The sequence below is a fragment of the Lachancea thermotolerans genome, assembly GCF_000142805.1.
Source record: "Lachancea thermotolerans CBS 6340 chromosome G complete sequence".
In the NCBI taxonomy this organism is placed as follows: domain Eukaryota; kingdom Fungi; phylum Ascomycota; class Saccharomycetes; order Saccharomycetales; family Saccharomycetaceae; genus Lachancea; species Lachancea thermotolerans.
This window is the reverse complement of record NC_013083.1, coordinates 1-20,800: the sequence shown is the minus strand read 5'-3', so window position 1 is coordinate 20,800 and position 20,800 is coordinate 1. Positions and strand designations below refer to the sequence as shown.

The 20,800-nt window shown below is 41.2% G+C and overlaps 1 protein-coding gene and 3 non-coding genes across 4 annotated transcripts, besides 5 other annotated features; 1 reads left to right on the top strand and 3 right to left on the bottom strand.

The window, feature by feature from the left end:
- Positions 1-378: 378 nt before the first annotated feature.
- On the bottom strand, positions 379-460 carry KLTH0G00374r. Its single transcript has one exon. It is a non-coding gene; the product is annotated as a tRNA-Ser (tRNA).
- A 1,085-nt stretch (positions 461-1,545) lies between these two features.
- Positions 1,546-1,962: a long terminal repeat.
- Positions 1,963-2,704: 742 nt separating this feature from the next.
- Positions 2,705-2,778, bottom strand: KLTH0G00330r. Its single transcript has one exon. It is a non-coding gene; the product is annotated as a tRNA-Ile (tRNA).
- Positions 2,779-3,837: 1,059 nt separating this feature from the next.
- Positions 3,838-3,910, top strand: KLTH0G00308r. Its single transcript has one exon. It is a non-coding gene; the product is annotated as a tRNA-Lys (tRNA).
- A 325-nt stretch (positions 3,911-4,235) lies between these two features.
- Positions 4,236-4,500: a long terminal repeat.
- A 4,826-nt stretch (positions 4,501-9,326) lies between these two features.
- Positions 9,327-12,771: a mobile genetic element (DNA transposon of KLTH part of the newly discovered ROVER DNA transposon family of the Kluyveromyces:degenerate copy).
- Positions 12,772-13,044: 273 nt separating this feature from the next.
- Positions 13,045-13,260: a long terminal repeat.
- Positions 13,261-13,516: 256 nt separating this feature from the next.
- On the bottom strand, positions 13,517-14,893 carry ENB1 (Enb1p; the record flags this gene model as incomplete). Its single annotated transcript, XM_002555009.1, has 1 exon — positions 13,517-14,893. The coding sequence occupies one exon, from the start codon at positions 14,891-14,893 to the stop codon at positions 13,517-13,519; it is 1,377 nt and encodes a 458-aa protein (XP_002555055.1).
- A 3,027-nt stretch (positions 14,894-17,920) lies between these two features.
- Positions 17,921-18,334: a long terminal repeat.
- Between the last annotated feature and the right edge of the window lie 2,466 nt (positions 18,335-20,800).

Sequence of the window (20,800 nt, the reverse complement as noted above, 5' to 3'; positions counted from 1 at the left end):
GACAATCTTTTTCGTCAAATCTTAGTTTTGGAATATAACTTAAAACAAGAATGACATTGTATGAGGTGTTTTTATTCTATGCATTTTCATTTCCGAAGACCTCTTAGATCAGCGATGACAAGATATGCGTCTCACACACAAGGCAGGCATTCAGGCTCCGGCCATAACATTTGTAAAATTCGCTTCAGTAAGCCGGCGGTAATTAAATATTAAGTGGGTTTGAAAGTATATTTGCAATTATTTTTTAGCTTAACATAAAGAGGACTAGTTTATTGATTGGTAGCTTGAAGCTGCTCGTAAACGTAACATACGTCAGAGAGTCAAGTCATTGAGTTCACTGTTAAGATCCGCCGCAGACATCAAAAAATTTTAAAAAATCGACAACTGCAGGATTCGAACCTGCGCGGGCAGAGCCCAAAAGATTTCTAATCTTACGCCTTAACCACTCGGCCAAATTGCCTTTTGATATTAGTACCTTGCAAAACATATCCTATACACGCTATAAGAGGCACATGACCTTGCGTTGTTTTTCTATCATCTTGCTCTTTTGACTTTGAGTCTCCGAGTTCCAATGTTACAGGGTAAAATTAACGTTTTTATTAAGATACTGCAAGCCAACGCTTAGTTAAAGGCTATAAAATTTGTGTGTAAATGCTGAAGTCAAGGTTAATATATTAGGATGCGCTAATTATAATTTGACATTTTTATTGTTGAAACTGAACAACAGAATTTCCTGTTTACTCTAACCCCGCTTTTGATTATTTATGTAAGATTGCAGTATGTTGTAATTTTGCCCGGGAGGCAGGATCTAAAGAAAAGTACGAGCAAGCGGAAATTTTTTTGGTAAGTTTGATAAGGTTATTTTTTTTGATTTAGTTTGTGCCGATGATAGCTTAATTCGTAAATTTTTTCATGGGAAGCCTAGTGTTTAGGGGTGTAATATAGGGTTACCCCTAATGTCCCGGCATAACAGATATGACAGAGAAAATGTTTTTTGAGGAGGCGTGCTTGAACACAATGGTGTGTCATTTCACTATAGTACAAAAAGGCTGCCAACACAGAGACGAGGTGATAAAAAGCCAAGAATTTGGTATATAATCACGATCAGTTAACATAACTTTCAAGGTGACGTGAGTTTGTAATAATAATGTGGGTAACTAAATATCGTGGCTTGAAGTATTGGTCTTTGTAAATAAAGTGGAAATTGTTAGATCAATGACCCTGAGTTTTTTTTCAAGCCAATTCCATGTTCAATCTGATTACACGCCAAGAGATAAATGCGAAGATGTTTCTGCTAAAAAATCTTAGATGCAAACATCTAACTAAGATCGGGGGCGGGTTAAAAAATATTGCGTCAATTAAAAATACCTTATGTTGAATATGGCTGATTCACCTTTTGATTATAATCGAATTTATTTCAACTTAAAGATTTCGCAATTCGATGAAAACAGCCTCAGTCCTGCTCTGGTGTTTTCACAATCCAGGGGTTTAGCTCAAAAATCTTTTAAAAGTTTCAAAAGCTATAGAGAGGTATTAGGATAAAATTGTCAGATTGTGATCGGTTCGTTGGTGTGTGATAGTGCCAAGTTGCATAATGACACATTGGTATGAAATGATATGGCACATGGACATATCATATATACGACGGATACCCAACTAAGTACCATACAAGGTCAACATTAACCGTTCATAGTCCAAGGCAGACCACAGTGGCTTGGAGAAGGTAAGGGGTGGTACCACCAGTACGATTATCACCTTATGATTAAGGCTCAGCCACGTCCCAGAAATTTTCTATAAATCCGAATGATTTCTTTGGTTTGCAAGACATGAATCTTGGACTGAAGAAAGACGGGGGAGATATTTAGTACCATCATCCACGAAGTAGTTTACTTAGATCATAATAGAAACCCTAGCCAAGGAATTTGAGACCCTTTCGACCAATGACCCAGACTCGCCTCAATACATTTTTATGCAACAAAAACTGTGTTCAAGTCCTAGAGTAATTTTGACAGCAGATGCAGTAAATGTGCATCAAAATCTCGATTTATCCAAGAAGCTTAGAAAGAAAAAGATTTTTGAACTTAACACTTTTATTTCTACCCAAGACTGTTATCCTCTTTTGAGCAAGGTGGTTTGAAGCAGCCATGCAGAATTTCCTTATTTTCTGATTGAAACGCATACTGGCTTTCCTGACTATTTCCATGATGTCAAACCTCGCTCAAAAGCTGACCTGACATCAAGAGTAAAACACCACTCACGATATATTTTTGAAGTTGCCCATTAATGCTAATCTCTATTATTTATGTTTGTTGACGAAAACAGGCGACCTTTCCCTCTCTTTAATTCCCTGGCTCATAAACTGCATTTTTCTTTATTATACTATCCTTTCAATACTAACCACTTGATTAACTAATGAATTATTATCTCTAGAAAGTTGTATTGCGTAAAACATTGTTCAACCTCTATAACTCACTGTTACGAAAGTTGCGTTCTACTAAGGAAAATCGACGATTTTGGTGTGTTTAGCATCATTATGGCGTTCTTTTCTCATACAATTTTTTTCATAATATTTTTATAGGGACAAAAAAATGAATTTCGGCTCTTTTAGTCTACAATATCGTCGGAATAACCTATTTTCGACATTAGTAGTTTTAATAAACAGGTCAGGAATAAGTGAAATTCTAATAATTGAAAGCCAAAAATATGGTCTCTAGCGGGATCGAACCGCTGATCCCCGCGTTATTAGCACGGTGCCTTAACCAACTGGGCCAAGAGACCACTAGCGACAATTTCCCTGGAAATTGTACACCACAAGCTTTGTAATGCGCTCATGACTCGTAGTCAATTTATAAAGTGAAACTCTAAGCAAACCTTACATAAGTTATGAATGTTACAAGATAAAACTGGCATCCCAGTTGTGATGTTAAAAGCTGACTATTGGGTAAAGTCTAAAGATGAGACTTACCCAGCTAGCGTCACGAATTAAGCTATTAAGATATGCTAAATAGAAATTGGCATATTTATTGTTATAGCCGAACAATAGAAGTTCGTGCTTGCTTCCACTCAATTTCAAATCGTTTACCTGGGACGGAAGCACAACAATGATTTATATATGTAGAAAAGGTGTTCCATTTGGGTGTCAAAGGTGAATGCTTCAAAAGCAAATGTGATATTTTAGTACTACTAAACTCGCTTAAAGATAGCTTGCTAAATGCGAAGAAAGAGGGGAAGACTAATTCTTCAAATGTCAGATGATCTATATATGAAACCGCAATACGCAAAAGTTGATATAACTCCGTCTTCCATAATTAATATGAAGTACAATGAGAGTGAGCAAACAATTGTATTGCTAGTTTAATTAATTGCGATTTTTGGTGCAAATTAGCATGCATCAATGACCTGATTGATGGCCCTAGCTACAGTTGGCCTAAGGTATAGTCCACAACTAATGATACGCCTATAAAATAGCTAGGATATTAGTTCCATCTTGTAACATTCATGGTTTGGTAAGACTGAATCGTGGCCTCGCATGATAAACTAAGTAAATGTGTCGTACCTTGGTTTGGAGCTCCGGACTATATAAAGTTGGCGGTTCGTTGACCCGATATGATTATGATTATCCTTCCCAAAGATCCTTATTCTTCTCTCTTCCTCTTAATCTCAGGTTACGCCTAGATCTTAGTAGTACTTATTGTTGTAGATCTGGATGCTTATAGCAAGCCTCATTATCTCTGGCGCAGTTTCTTCCGTGTCTCAGACATTACTGCTTCATGACGACAAGTCATGGGACTACAGCGAAGCAGGTAGCATATTATGTAAGTTCGTACATCGTTGATAGCCTTGTTGGCGCAATCGGTAGCGCGTATGACTCTTAATCATAAGGTTAGGGGTTCGAGCCCCCTACAGGGCTCTATTTTCATTCAATCAACAAAACCATCTCTGACACATTTTTTTGAAACGGTTATGGTCTATCAAATATGGTGTGACACAAAAGAAGAAGTCTCTTTTGATACCTTACATTTGTGAAATACTTCAAGATTTTGGGCAACGTTAACGATGGCACAAAAAATTAAAAACCCCTTAGTAGGGGGCCCTCAAACTTAAATAACTTCGTTCAGAAATGTCCTGGAAAGGTTGAGCCAGCCGGAATTATCTTCATAAGCCTGAGGAAGTTAAGTTGAAATGCTATAAAAAAAATCCGTACTAATCAATAATGTCAGAATTCGACCGCATCATTGGTGTGTATTAGTGCCAAGTTGCATAATGCCACATTGGTATGAAATGATATGGCACATGGACATATCATAAATACGACGGATACCCAACTAAGGCACATAGAAAGTCCACATTGACCGTTCATAGTCCAGATCAGACCATAGTGGCTCAGATATGATGTAAAGTGGTACCATCATCCACGAAGTAGTTTACTTAGATCATTATGGAAAACCTAGCCAAGGAATTTGAGATCCTCTCGACCAATGACCCAGACTCGCTCAAATACAAACATGCTTGAGATTTGCAGATGATACAGGATTTATTATTGAATCGGCATGCGGTGCCTCTATACACTTTTGCTATCATCCCGGCATCTTGAAAGAGGCTCTTGGGTCTGAACTTGGCGAAGAAGACGTTGTAATTGTCATTGCACGCGGAGGTACATGTGTTACCCACAATGACTTAGTTTCAGCTCAACAACAGGTGGCAGGAGAACGCTCCAACAGCAAAAATTGATCTATTTGAAAAAAACATTGGTTTTAGGAATTACTGTGAATGGAACTTTGATCATGTGAAGAAAGGTCCGGCTCTGAAACTTTGTGTGCTCCATAGAAATTGAGTACACTTAGTTCAAGGTTAAAAGGTTCTTTCCATGCACGGTGCTAGTTTTAGGTTCAAGAAAACAAGAACAAAAGAACCCTCCAAACTCTCCTGAAAATAAAGTTAGCACATAATACGTCAGTGTCAGCCTTAAGGACATAAAAAACTAAAAAAAAATACTACTCTGTGGATTTAGCGACTTTTTCCGATTTTATAGGGCCATGTCAAGCTGGCCTAGATTTATTGCTTATCATTAGTATGCTAATTTGGAGGAACTAGATAACACGTTCTGTTTTCATACGAGGTTTTATTCTTTTGTTCGCGCAACCTCCTATAAACAAATGAAAATGTTTAGGGCTGCCTTTAGTATTCCCTATTCCAGAGTGTTAGAACCTAGATGACAGTAGAACAATAATGATACCCAAATTTGTTGAAACTCGATTATGTAATGGATTTTGTTACTACTTCTGGCTTCACCCCCAGAACTGTGTTTGATAGGGTCAATGGCATCCAATAAACTTGGGTTGAACCCCTGTTGCGGCATGAATTCTTGTTACACGTATGATGGCTTACTGGTAAGGAATGGCTGTGTGGCCTCGAATTTTGAGAACAAACGATTCTTTAATTGCTATAAAAGCTATGTTTTGTGAAGCGGATCCAGTAGGACTATGAAAGCAATTATCAGAAGGGGAAAAAGGCTTTCAAAAAATTAATTAGTTTCGTAAAATAACAGTGGAATGTTTTTTTACTGATTTCACAAAGTGTACAAAAATATTTTGAGTGTGCTACCAGTGAAATGGGAGGAAAATGCGTCAGTACTTATGCAAAAAACAAAATTGTATGACGCTGCCTAATTTAATAGATTTTCAAGGATTGCCTATTATGCGTAAAAGTCATTGGCGAGTAGTTTGGAGATAAAACTAGTCTAAAAGTATAAATATATACAAAATCCATAATAAAGTCTATGTTTCGATACTGCAAGAATTTCTGTACATGAATAGTGGCCAGGGATCCGATTTCTGTTGTGAAGGATTTATTGAGGGAAATTTGTACCAAATAAGAGGTTTCCTAAACCCGTTGAACTGAAAGATTCCATGTTGACCTCTGACGGGCCCAGTGTTCAAGTGTCCAAAACTTGATAAAAACAGTGAACAAGCACTTTTATGTCTTGTGGAGTATTGATGAGAATATTTTTGAGCGATTTGTGATTATGATGTTATGCAGCCTTGTTCCGTAAAAATTTCTGTAAATCAGAGTTTCAATACGTCCCGTCAAATCATAATCCAGATATAAAATTATGCTTTAAGCCTGTCGCCGATCATAAATCTGATATGACTTGAGACTTTAACCTCCAATTATTGTAACATATGCCTTTTTAGAGAAATCTAGTAACTTGTATCTATATTTTTGCCAGGTCGCCAGATTGATTGTATGATTGTTGTTTAATTTAACGATTGAGGCAAAGATGTAATGGTTTTCGTTTAAGCTATAATAATCTGCACCATGTGCGTAATTCTTTTTCATCTTAAAACCTTTAGAACTTCATTTTCCAGAAGATTCAAATCTGTTTTTTCATCATTTTTGGCTTGCCTCCATAAGTGCGAGAGAGGCTTTTTTTATGTTACTTCTTGTTCTTTGTGCACCTCACGGAAGGAGAAACTACATCGAAGCTACAGAAAGGACGCTTTAAACTCAAAAATTCTTGGGGAAATGCGCCAAAGCCTTATTACTATTGGTATACATAACTCGACGTGTTGGATCTATCTTGGACTGTTGTGTACTGAGCAACACTAGATTTGATATCAACGTCTTTATTAGAGAATAAGTACATAAACCAAATTGAGTCACTTTTGTTGTATAGAGCGGAAGTAGGTTATTAATGGGCAAAACTGTTTGTATTGAGATGAAAGTGACATATCTTTTTTGGTTTTGTTTTTCCAATCAAATATACATATTCAGCTAAAAGTAGTTTGTACAAATGTCTTCCAGAAGGCTCAAATTCTTTGGTTCCCAATTAAGCTCGATTCGTGTCTGTCTGCTAAAAGTCTGGAAATCTTTTGTTACAAACATTGTTATGAACTTGAATTGTTCTGGCCATTCCTCCAAAGGCACAGAAACTGCAGGAACATTCAAACCCTTAGCAATACCGTGAGCTATGCTTTTGAACGCAACGCTTTCGGCAACAGCATGATAAATCTTTCCTGCGCTTCCGTGTTCAAGAGCTAATCTAAACAAGACTGCAGCATCAAGACGATGCACGGCCGGCCAAACGTTTTGTCCACTTCCTATGTAGGCCGATTTTCCTGAAGACTTTGCAATTTGAGCAAGGATTGTAACAAATCCATGATTCTTCTTATCATGAACACTTGCTCCTAATCTTACAACAATTGCTTTACTGCCCTTGTATTGGGAGTTCAAAACTAAATCCTCCGTTAGAGCGCGAACATTGTGGACTTTTGGATTCCTTCTCTCGTTCTCGTCGCAAACTCGACCTTGCGGCAACCATAGTGTACCATTTGCATAAATAAAAGGTTTGTTTGTTCCTTGTATTGAATCTAGCATGCAAACGACAGCTTTTTGATCAATTGCGCAGAATTCACTAAAGTTATTAAAGTTATGGATGAACCCAAGGTGAATGATGCCTTCAGATAACACGGCTCCTTTCCTGAGACTCTAAATCTTTTAAATCACCGTAGAGCACTTCTACGCCAGAACCTAATGATCTCAACTTCCTGGCAGGCTCTTCAGACCTCGCCAAAGCTATGACTGCGTGGTCTGAACTGAGGAGCTCAGAAACCACACCAGATCCAATGAAACCTGATCCACCTGTAATAAGCACTTTCATACACTTTGAGCTTAAAGCCCGAAAAAAGTTTGGGTTTCAATTCCATATCTCATACTTACTCTTATATAGAAGAGCTTTCTTGAAGTTAGGCTCATGGTTACAAGCGGCGAGGCGCTAAGCAGCCAAGAGCGCGGCTTTAACGCGGATTTAACGCGGCTGCGTTATCCCCTCGTTATCCCCTCGTTAGCTCCGTATTAGCGCCGTATTAGCACCCTATTGTCGCCAAGCTGTGTTTCCTAGAAACACTGTACAGTTTTTGAAACCCCCAGCAACTTTCCACTCTCTTTCCTTGGCTAGAAAGAAGGCTCTAAGACGGAAAAGTCGAATCGTTTCTAGGGTGTCACGTAATATAGGTACCAGTTCATGTGACTATTTCGATCGAGGGTTAGAGTCCCACAACAATTAACCGTGGCAACCTTCAAGCTGTTTTCGCCCGTTTTTAAGATTTTTGCAAGAAACTGTAACTATATTGTGGAATAAAAGGGGCGCCACTAAAAACACATGTTGAGCTCATTACTTGCCCAACAATGTATGCATTTAAGTGAAGCTCCGGTATTTTCAGACCACCTTCCGTGGAGTGTTGTGACCAATTTTTGAGCGCGATTAATATATGCCAAAAAACGAAAACTGTGTTGAAGGTTTATGAGTTTTGTTCAAGGATCTGGAAAGAGCACACGTTGATCAAATGAGTTGTTTTCATGCCCTAAAAGACAATAAAAATGAACTGGATACCATAAAAGTTTTATTCATAAAACTTTATTCTTATACATAATTTGTTTGAGAAGTAATCGACCATTAAAATTTGAATTTGAACATGCTCCTTCAAGTTGATGAATGCCAAGACCTATAAAGGCACTTTTAAAGTAAAAGCAGTTCTCTTGCTAATAAGAGATTCGCATGAAACATGCGAGCTGTTTTAGCAGATACTGTATTAACTATACAGAGACCTTCATAATGCCTTGATAACCCTGCACCGGGTTGCGGCTCAATTTTATCAAAAGTTTCAGTATTCGCATTTTACAAAATTCTGAAGTACTCTTTTTGGCTCCCCATATTGGCAGGTTCTTTAGTAGCTAAGATGCTTGTCAATGGGTTCTAAATACGGGAATAAGGAAAGAAACAAATCAGCTTCATTCCTTGATAACCAGTATGCTGGCCGGTCGCTGCTCTTCTTTTTTGCGAGACTTTGTTGAACTTCTTTATTCTTTTCGTCAACTTTTCTCACCTGCTCCTTACCTAGATGCTCTTTTCCTGGGTATGTTAACTTCTGCATTTTTGGTATGCCTATTTGTTGCTATTCGCGCATTAGAACAATAGCCGAGAATATGCTTAGAGACACTGGCACTGTGTCCTTGGGGCTCATTTCTATACGGTTTTGAGACAATAAAATGGCGGTTTCTTGTATTAACAGGTGAATTCGCTACGAATTTTAGGACATTGTTACATGTAACAAGTCGCTTCGATCTGCCTGGCATAATATAGCTCTAACCATGGTTAGTTACACATCTTGTTACCATTTCAATTTCGATTGATGAACAGGAACAAGTGTGGCTAAGCGCAAATCTCCGAGGACCGTAAATAATCCTCTCCCTGGCCCATCGTCGGAAGTGTCATCCCTCTGCAGTAACTTCGTAACCGTAACTAATGCCCTCATAGCAGATAAACAAGCACTAGGGACGAATCCGGCGAATCCGACTTTTTTTGACCGCGAATGCGGGAATTCGCGAATCCAGTAACGTTACACGGGACCTGATTCGTCAATTCTGGCGAATCACTACTTTTGTACGAAGATGCATTGGACAATGATGATGGTAACGTGCGTTCGTTAGCTACTTGGGGTTTGTGTAGATTTGGGATTTGGCGATTAAATCAACCTTCACCCTTATTGTTAGTTTTCAGAACTATCACTAGAGTCGTTAGGCGGAATTGTTATGATTTGGCCAGGCTGGGATTCTGACCTTATTGTGAAATCTGAGGCGTTATAATCAGATTCTTCGTCTTCGCTGATCCATAAATTCCAATGGGAGACCTTTGACCTTATTCATCCTTGAACTCAAGTCAAAAAATTTCATTCGGTTTCGAATTATCATAATTCGCCTTAAGTTTTCGCTCGCAAGCGAAAATCTGTTCTCAAGGACTCGCTTGCTGATAGAAAAAGCATCTCTCGACATCTGCAGTCGAAAGCTTCGTGTGATAGAAAGATAAGGCCAGCGAACAAAGAGCCCGAAAGCGTGACTTGTTACTGAGCCAGTGCCCCAAATAATCACTTCCAGTTTCCACAGGCTCGTCTAAATATATTTGTCATTCACTTCTAACTGTAGCATTACGCATGGCGACGTTCCTCACACGGGATCTTTCAAGGTTTTTGGGTACTCTGAACTTGTTGCCTCCGGTGCCATGAGAGTTGGCTGTAGGTGACGTTAGATGCGTACGGTTAGAAGAAAAAAGATATTTCTCTCTAAAATCCTGGAACCAAAGATTGACGTATCTGTCAACTGATTGCAAAACTTCTTTTTGGAATGGCTCATCAGAACTGTTAGTCAATACGCATATTTTAACAGTTGGTTGTAGGATATGTGCAGCCCAGAAGTCAGGTTCAGCATACACTATATCCCTTATTTGTTAAACTTTGACCTTGCACTTAAAACAGCAGATAGCAGGACATGATGTGTTTCCCTGGGGATAGATAGATGTGACTGTTTGAGTCCAATGTCTTGCAGCTGCTGACTACTGGCCGAGGCATTTTTCAAGGCTTCGCAAGCTTCAAAGTACTGGTTAATGTGCAAGTAATGCTCAATTCCCCCAGGGAGATTGTTCATAGAATCATCTTGTAGCATCATTGTAAACTCCTGAAAAAAATACGAGTGAGCCGCACAAAGAATAAGATAGAATCCACCTCATCTTGCCCATAACAGAATATTGAGCCATCCTCTTGGGATAGCGGATAATCGGGATCAAACCGATTGTCAAAGAAAAATGCCTTTACTCCTTTAGAAACTTTGAGAAAAGCTTCGAGCTGGCGATGGCGCGAGAGAAACCGCGTATTATTATGCTTAGGAATCGTGAGTGGGATGTATGACCGCACTTTTCCTCTCATGTAGACATTACTTTTCAAATAGTATGTGAGCTTGTCGATCCTTGATAACAATTCGCTGTAATGTTTTTCGAAAGGTTTCAGCAAGTCAAGAAAAACACGGTTCAAAAAATGATGCATGCACCTGATTTTTACGAGACCTCCCTCGGAGCTGGTTCCAATGCCCTTCTGAAGATCTTTGTCCAGAGCCTCAAGCATAGCGATGTTGTTTGAGCCATTATCCAAGGTGACGCTACCTATCTTGTGGCTAATTGAATATCTCGAAAGACATCTCAGTAAAGCTGTCTTTATATTATCAGCGGTATGCCGCTCATCGCTCAGATCCACGAAATCCAGAATGTGGGTGTTGGGATTTCGGCCTGTAGTGATGTCTTCCAACATTAGCGGTGACTTTCTATCTAAGTTGGGACAGAAAGAAACAATCACCGCAAGATAGCTTTTTTGACTGGTTGAAGTCTACATATCCAGCAAAAGGTTCATGTTGTGTGAGTATCGCAATGCATGCATTAAATGCTGATTAAATTCCTCTTCAAATTGGGCTAAGAGCCTCACCAGCCCCTTCCGCGATGAAATTACCATGTTTCCTTTTACATCGTGAGCGTTAAGTAGCGTTTTCAGTACCGATGTCTCCACAAAGCTAAATGGAATGAAGCCCTCAATAAAGACATTCAGAAGGTGAATTTTTTTTATGTTTAAGGTGAGAAATGACATGAATCTCTTAGTAAAGGGAATGGCTTTTTGTTAACTGAGCGAACTGTTGAGAAACTGTCTAGAGGCTTCTGTTCATAATGCAACCGCCATTGAAATAAATCATAGTCGCTTTTGTGTTGCCGCCTGAAATGTCGAATTATATTTGAGGAAGTGGGGTTTCTCCGTAGAGAAAATTTGTGGCCACATTTCTCAAATTTGCACACTGCAAAAGGCTCTGGACTATTTACCTTTGTAACCCAGATTCCGTAAGGTGAAGTAACCAGCCAAGAACTAAATTTCCTATTTTGAATTTCGCTTGTCTCATGGTAACGAGAAGTGGGATCTATGAATGGTTTATCAAAGGGTTCATGGAAAATTTTTCGAAACCAAATCCGAACTCTTCTCTAAAAGATTCCTCAGTTTCCAAAGCTTTGCGTAGGTTCCGCTTGAGGACGCTGCCTGATACTTCTCGGGAATCTGCTTCGGAACGACTATCGGAGTCACTTGAGCTACTATGGTGATGAAACTGGTTAGACTGGACGTTAGGGTCATGAACCACTCTTTTGTTTGTGCTAGTGTACCGCAGGCTCTGAATAGGGAATGAAACGACCTGATTGATGGTTGCTGTGCTGGCTCTTTGAATAGGAAGTCCCGTCATTTCCTGGCGCACTATTGGTTCAGTGTTGTTTGAAGGGAGAAGTTGCAGTGTCTGGCTTATTACTGGAGTTGAATTATCAGTTGAACTCCTGCTAAAACGTTGCCGCGCAGCTATCGGAATAATATCAAATTCCTCTCTTGTATTACATTGGCCTTGCGTTTCACTCATCTCGTTGCTAGGCTCATCCTCGCCTTCTTCAGAAGAAATCATGGCTTCTTCTTCATCCTCGCTAGTTCTAACCTATTACTCATTGCCTTCCTCGGTGGAGATGCATGCTTGAGCTTCAGGTCCTCTTTCTTCAAACAAGTCCTCGACGCCCTCATCCACAAGAGTGTCAGCGGAGCTGAGATCTCCAACAGACGCTGTTCTTTCAATTTTTTTGCGTTTTGGGAAGCCATTGTGCAATTCTCTATAGTTCTTTCTGCGTTTAGCCCGCAGGTAGTGCATTGCCCTATGATATACCGTCAAGAGTTTAAGCTGTTGGTTGCTAATGGCATGGCTAGTTAGAAGTTTGATGGCAGAACACGAAAGAATCGTAAACATAGCGCCTTTAATGAATTGATATCGTCTGGATTCGTAACTGGTTTCGCCGTTTTAAATCATCTTATACAAGCGGATTTGAATCCAGTAATCATCAAAAACGGATCGGATTCGTGACTGGATTCGTGATTCGTCCCCAGTGCTGACTTTGAATACCATTTTTCTTTCGATACAAGTTTATGTACGTTCCATGGCCCTTGAAAGTAACACGTGAGCCTTGATGCGCACTACGGAGGTCTACGCGAGGTATTCAGGCAGACCGGCCTCTTTCACAACAAGCACATAATTAATCCTTACATTGCACTTCATGTCTAATGTTTTATATTAGAAAAGTTACGGGGCCTCTTTTTCAACGTTGAGATCTCCGCAGGACGGTTTGGGAAGGAAAACATACATCAATAATATTGAGGCGTGTCTGGGTCATTGGTCGAAAGGGTCTCAAATTCCTTGGCTAGGGTTTCCATTATGATCTACGTAAACTACTTCGTGGATGATGATACTAAATATCTCCCCCGTCTTTCTTCAGTCCAAGATTTATACCTTGGAAACCAAAGAAATCATCCAGATTTATACAAATTTTCTGGGACGTGGCTGAGCTTAACCATAAGATGAGAATTGCACCCGTGGCTTAGCTACACCCGTGGCGTCAATTATCTCTCTCTCTTCCTAGTCTCTACTGGTTCTGTCTCCTGGTCACAATTGTGCATCATGTTCTGTTTGGGTCGTACTGTTGTCACAACTTCTCTCGTGTTAAGTCACTTTGTCCTAATGCAACATTATGCAACTTGGCACTATCACATATCAGCGATTCGGTTACGATTTGACAACCTTTGAGTTGAGCTTTACTTTTATTATCCGATCCGCTTGAACTCAATCATACCTCGCTTGTAGTCATTTCTATTTCAGCATCGTTATCAATTTTGGATTTTAATGGGGTATCTTTCTGAACATTTTTGTAAGCCAAAACAACCGCTAATCTTTCGGAAGTTCCCCATGGGTACGAGATTATAAATGTGTACGGTGAAGCATATGCTGCAGTGGCTAGTCCATTGCTGCCCAACATTTTGAGAAGTTTCTTAGGCATTTTCTGCGTCCAAACAGCCCCTGAGATAGAAGCGCCTACGACACTTCCTACAGATCCCCAAACATGGAACAAACCAGTAACTGTGGCCATTTTTGTGTGCGGTGCTCTCGCTTGCATAGTCGTAAGCAGCGGGAACTGAGTAAATGTTCGTCCTAGCCCCAGCAATACAACAGCTGCGACCATGCCGTCGTGTGAGCCTTCTCCACATCTGTATCTGAAAAAAAGACCAAGCGAAACCATCCAAATTGCAAATCCCCCAATAGCATACCATTTTAATCTTCCAGTCCATCTCAATAGCACGGCAAAGAATGGCGAGGCCACTGTGGTGACAAAAAGAGGAAGGGATGCAATATTGGTGGCAGACTTAGTAGACTCATTAATAGCCACCATAAGCACAGGGTACATGTAGTCACATGAAAAATAATATACCAAGTCCATCAGAAAGCCTGCTAGAATTGGGATCCAAATTCCACGGTCTTTTAACAACTTGAAAGGCAAAGCTGGGTAGGAAGCCATAAAACTTTCCCAAACAATGTAAAAAACGAACAGAACGCTACCCACTACCAGGGGAACAATGGAATCGCTGTGTGACCACTTACTTGAATAACCCCCAGCCAAAGTTAATGGTACCAAAACGCAGCCTAAGGCGACGCTAAAGATTAATGTTCCTATGAAATCAACTTGGTGAAATATCCTCATCACTCGAGTGAGTAGTTTTGCCTCATTCAGTGGTTTTTCTTGATTGAACAACTTCCACTGGTCTGACTTTCTAGTTGTGTATATCATGTATACCATGCAGCAAATGAAGGGCAGAGACGCTAAAGGAAAAGAAAAAGCCCAAAACCCTATTCCCCAAGACCAATGTTTGATAGGGCCTATGGAATTTACAACATCACCAGATATCCATGGAATCACTACACAACCCCATGTTGGTGCGAACTGGTAGAGCACTCTCCACTTAAGAGATGAGAAGTCAGACATAACAACAAGCAGGACAATATTAACACAACAGAACCCAACGTTATAGAGAACGGCACCTGCGCCATAAGCACTTATGTTGTAAGCCGGCGACTCTACTATTGAACGTGCAATATAGAGAACGGTAGAAGTCAAAAATATCTCTAATCTTCCAAAATAGTCAGATAAACGAGCCAAAATCAACTGCATTCAGAACCATGATGGTTGAAAGTAGTGAATGCAGTTCAAAAGATGCTGTTGCATAACTGGTGAATACTGAACGAATGCTGTAGTCTAGATAATAGGCAAAACCACAGCAAAAAGCCGATGTAATCAGCAGTACTTTATAAGTATTGCTGCTGCAAACTTCTTTTATTATCTCGCATTCTTTTAATTTCGAATAGTGAACTTTTTCTTCGCTTGCTGGAGAAACTGAAGCTGAGTTTCGTGTCGAAGATTTTGATTCAAAACTATGGGACACTTTCGCATCATTTCGTCTCTGTAATTGCGTAGGAACTCTCTCAAGAAGCCGCGCCTCGGAAAAGTACCAAGATTTTGGCCTTTTGATTTTATCATATTAAATTTATGAATAATCGGTTTTCCACCAATCAGAACAGACGGCCAGAGCTGCGAGCTTTTACCAATAAGCAACTTATATAGCACCCGATAGCGCACTTCCAAGCTCTTTTGGCGTCTGAAATAAGTGCACCCGAATCCTCTGGTCAGTGTAAGTAGAATTAAAACAAAAAGAAACGAAGTTCTGTTTTGTTTCCAAGTTACATACGAAGGTGCGGAAATAGGCACTTAATTGGTTGGGAGAAGTCCGCATGTGCATAACATTTAAGGAAAGCGCAATGGTGCATTTAGACGTTTTTTCGTATTGTTTCCTTGAATATTTCTGATAAGTGTGCGCAAGCCAAAGAGTGTGGGGTGTGTGTGTCTGCTTGCCCCTATTCTTCGTCACATGCTCAAGTGCTCCTATAACTTGCTACTCTCACCCGTCACATGCTCCGATCACTCCGGGTGCTGTCGCGGCTCATATTCTTACGCTATTGGGTAATTTGCCATTTGCCATCCCCCCGCGTGGGTTTCGTTACAGTACTGCACACTCTTGATGGCGATATGGGCTGCACCAACCTTATCTATCGGTAAACAATTGGCTTATCTTGAAGAGCTGTCTGCGGTGATAAAAGAAGCTCTCCTCCTCCTCCTCATCCTGCTCATCCTCGTTCTCTCTCGTACCAAATGTCACCTCCACTAATTAGAAACACTCCTATTTTGGATATCCATACTTTTCCCTCCTGCTCTGGCATTGCCGTGGTAAACGGCAACATTGTCATCATTGACGAGAACCCTAGTCGCCAGAGACACCGCGTTTCGGCCATCGACCCTTTCCAGTGCTGTGGACCATCCAAGCCTAAGCGCGTGTGTTCTTGGAGACTCAAAACCTCAAAAACATATTTGAATACTATAAAGAGCCAGGTGACCTTTTTAGTTGTACTTTCAAGAACTTGTTTGATGCAGTGCCTTCTATAAAGGCCAGGTTTGTTTGGCAAGGTAGGGTTCAAAGCTTCGCACTGGGGCCGTTCAATTCCAAGAGATCCTGTTACAAATGCCAAGCTTCCGGTTTATATATTGGATGTGATTCCTCTTGCATACCACAACGTCTGTGGAAAGTTTCTCATTTACGTGCCAGCACATTTAGAAAGAGCATACCCTCAGTTGCAGTTGAAATCGCTACTATCCATTGTCTCAGCTGGTACCCAAGTGGAGCAAGACCGGTTAAAATATCCACACCAAGACCTTGCTGCTGAAAAAACCAATTCTACTTTGAAAACCATCTTTATGGCAGATACGTCCCAATTCAATCAACAGTCTGACTTAAAAGTGCTGCAGAATCTTTATCGCGTCAAAGATAGGTATCGAAATGAGTGTCGCAAGATATTCGTAATGTCTTAATAAGATGACCATTGCTTATCAGAACTCTAGATACATGAAGACCTCCAACTTTGATTGTTCCCGGCCGAAATCACTTTTTAAGAGGTATAAGGCCGTCACCATTATCAGTTATGCCATGATTTTCACAAACTTTTACTTCCTGCTCTTGCATGCTCACGAACTGTTTTTCTTCGTGTATGAAAGCAAGGAATATCTGCAGGAACGTCTGCAGCCCTTATCGCTCGAGGTGCTTCTCAACAATACAAAGCTGAGAGCACTTTCTAAACTGTGCCAAGATCTGTTGACTGACTACGATCGCTTGGCGTCAGTACTTGAGGCTTTGGTAAAACTCACGGTTTTCAACTGGTCTGAACCTGTTCACGGAGGCCGCCACTTTAAGCCGCAGCTCAATTATATGAATAAGATTCGCCGCACACTAGACTCTTTGAATTTTTTTTCTTATAAACACTATACTGTGCGCTGGGGACCTGGCTGGTGGTGGTTGTGATGATGGCAATGAAGATGATGACGACAGTAAAAATAGTGATAGCGATGGCGAGAGTGATGATTATTCCCAATGTCTCAACCATGCCACTCTACGATCACGTCCATCACACCCACAATCGCGCCGCTTAAACTCACACCGACGCCTATCCTCATTGTCCCTTTTCACCTCTAGCGGTGCATGACGCTATGTGGGACGCGTATACAAACTATCGCGTCAATCTGAAATGCCCCGATGGTGTTTCTGTATCGGGCAAGTTGTTGAAGCGAGAAAAAATCAAGTATTTTTATGCCACCATGAAGACGCACTTTGACAATTTCTTGCTGGAGCTACAGGACTGTTTTCACTTACCCTCTGTTGATGAACTTGCAACTGATCTGCTGCACTGCTCCGAAGTTTCCCTGATAGAAAAAACCGATTACAGCCCAGAGGCTCCTTGTTTGGCCTTTTTGTCTGCCGAGTATCTTCAGAGCTTGTTACCGCCGCATACTCGGCTTGAAACATTGACGCCTGATCAAGTAGCAGAGATTTTAGGGATTATTGACGAAGTAGTGGAGCCCCTAATCTGGATGGTATACTTTGGATGTGGCTATTCTTATCGGTTCCCAGAGCTTGCAGGAGTCACGTTCGCGGGTCCACACCGCAACGTGTTCATAGATGACGAGACCAAGTGTCTGTTACTGTTCACCACTTACAGTAAGAACGCATCGATAAAGCCACTTACGAAGCGCTTGGGTGCCACAACACCCAGATACTTGTTATACTACATCGCGATCTTGCGGCTGATACAGATTTGTCAGATTGTGATCGGTTCGTTGGTGTGTGATAGTGTCAAGTTGCATAATGCCACATTGGTATGAAATGATATGGCACATGGACATATCATATATACGACGGATACCCAACTAAGTACCATAGAAGGTCCACATTAACCGTTCATAGTCGAGATCAGACCACAGTGGCTTGGAGAAGGTAAGGAGTGGTACCACCAGTACGATTATCACCTTATGATTAAGGCTCAGCCACGTCCCAGAAATTTTCTATAAATCCGAATGATTTCTTTGGTTTGCAAGACATGAATCTTGGACTGAAGAAAGACGGGGGAGATATTTAGTACCATCATCCACGAAGTAGTTTAATTAGATCATAATGGAAACCCTAGCCAAGGAATTTGAGACCCTTTCGACCAATGACCCAGACTCGCCTCAGTAAGAATTTCCAAAGGATTTCGACTATATTGGCACCTGTGAATGAAAATGTGCTTCTTTCGTCCCCTACCGTAACTCGAAGAGGTTTACTATGAGCATTTTCCAACAAATATCTGCATTTGCTCTTGATTTGGGATTTCATTGGCAAATTACTATTTTCGGATTTTAAAGTCATAAGTGGTATGGCAGACGTGGCTAATTTCAAAGTTATATTGGGCGGTGTCTCTTGGCAGGGGACCTTGCAAGAAGCAGAACATGAGAGAAAATTACTACCCTGCCGGTCCTCAGACTCCTTGGCAAGTATAAGCAGCTAAATAGGCCGCCTGGTAAGTTGATTCAGATGCTGCGAATTTCGTTGAATAGGTTTTCCATGATAAAATCAGTCAACTAATTCGTTGGCGATGGCACTATGTATCTCCCCAAGGCTTCTCTTGTCCAAGATAAAAGTTCTGTCCTTTGATTAAACCATCGGGGCTTTATACAAGTCTCTCAGGTGCAGATGGGGCTTTTCTATGAGGTTGAAGGTGCAGCAGTGGCTTCAATTATTATTAATCTATCTTAGCTATGTTCAATTATAATCCTCTGGTCATAATGTTGTCTCTTCCCTTGTTTGGTTTTTCACTGCGGTCACAGCTTATCGATTTTCAAATCGTCCCTACTAATGTGGCATTATGCAACTTGACACTATCACACATCGGTAACCTGACTACAATCTGACAGTCAACATTCAAACGACTTTTTTGTCTAACCAGCACCTTTACCTGCTGAATGGGCGTCTGAAGAATGGATCAGGGGACAACTTGAGAAAGCAAATTTTATTGATATAAAGATCGAGCCTATGGAAGTTTACGTCGAGCTAGATGATTCTCTTCCACTCGCAACTCTTTTGGTCCGTTCTGGGATACCTGAAATGTCTGCCGTCTTCCAATCGCTTACAGATGAGGAAAAAGACCGAGCAGTTCAATTAATCGTCGAAGAACTAGCTGAAAGATATCCAAAAAGGCCTGCCAAGATACCAGGTATCCTTCTTGTGTCTAGTGCTAGGAAACAGCTTTAGTCTGTACTTCGCTGCTGCCGCCCGTATTTTAGGTTTAAACGTAGCTCCTCAGACTTTGGCAAGCTATATCTAGCCGCCCAGAAGCAAGGATTTTACAGCTGATAAGTGCGCGCGAGCCGGTGAGTGGGGGAGTGTGGTGGGTTTTCTTGTATTTTTGCCCAGCCCTTGGGGGGATCCTTCCGTAATGTATATTCTTGAGAATACCCAAAGCTGTGTACTCCTTGATGAAAAGCTCGCGAGAGCGTGAGCTCGAGTTTGGCTTGTAGAGCCTGTAGAGCTTATACAGCGTGGCGTGGCTTGTCCCTGCGTCACGTGCGTCTCTTTTCAGTCACGTGCTAGTCTCTCGTCACATGCTTCTGTCTCCTGTCACCTGTCACCTGTCACGTGCCTTGATTACTCCGGGTGCCATCCCGACTCATATTCTTTCGCTTTTGGGTAATTTGCCATTTGCCATTTGCCATTTGCCATTCCCCCCGCGTGGATTTCGTTAAGTACTGCACATTCTTGATCGCGATATGGGCTGCACAAATCATATCTATCGATAAACAATTGGCTTATCTTGGAGTGCTGCCTGCTGTAATAAAAGGTCTTTTCCTCATCCTCCTTCTCCTCCTGATCCTCCTTCTCCTCTCACTATAAACCTCCTACTCCTCTCCCACCAAATGTCACCTCCACTAATTAGAAATACTCCTGTTTTGGATATCCGTAGTTTCCCCTCCTGCTCCGGCACTCGGTGTTTGAGAGCGAGGGACCACATCATCTCTTACGGAAGTTCATAGAGCAAAAGGCAGAGATGCAGAAGGCCGCAAACCACTTGGACGGCTACCTGATATTTGTTAATAGCCGCAACAGACCGGTGCCAAAGTCGGAGGACTGGGCGGTGCGCAAACTGCCGGTGATGCGAGTAGGAGCTGCGGGGAGGGCTGTAGAAGGTTCACATGGTGTAGAGATGGTTGTACGGGCGTGAGATGTATGGGTAGGTTTACGAATGAGCGCGGCAAGAAGGACTATGAGCGGATGCAGACAAACTTCACATGGAAGAGGGGTGATGAGGGAGTACTGCGGTGTGTTCATTTCCTGTCTAGCATTTATAGTTGTTCCTATATCGAGACAAATGGACGTTGAAAAATATATTCTGACACCTAAATATGAAAAGTGGGCTCGTAGATTGACTTCACTGAAGGATTAAAAGAATCATTTCCCAAGTCCTCAACTAGGAGCTGTAGAGCTCGTGCAGTGAGCGTAGTACTAGTGTCCTGACACCCTCATTGTGGAAGTGCTCTAACTGTGTCTATACCGTCTACAGCACCAGTAATCACTGAATACGTGAGGGTGTAGTCAGATATGAGGTAGGCAGTAATGGGTCCTGGAGTGCCGTCTCCCACAGAGTCATCTGCCATCATGTTCTT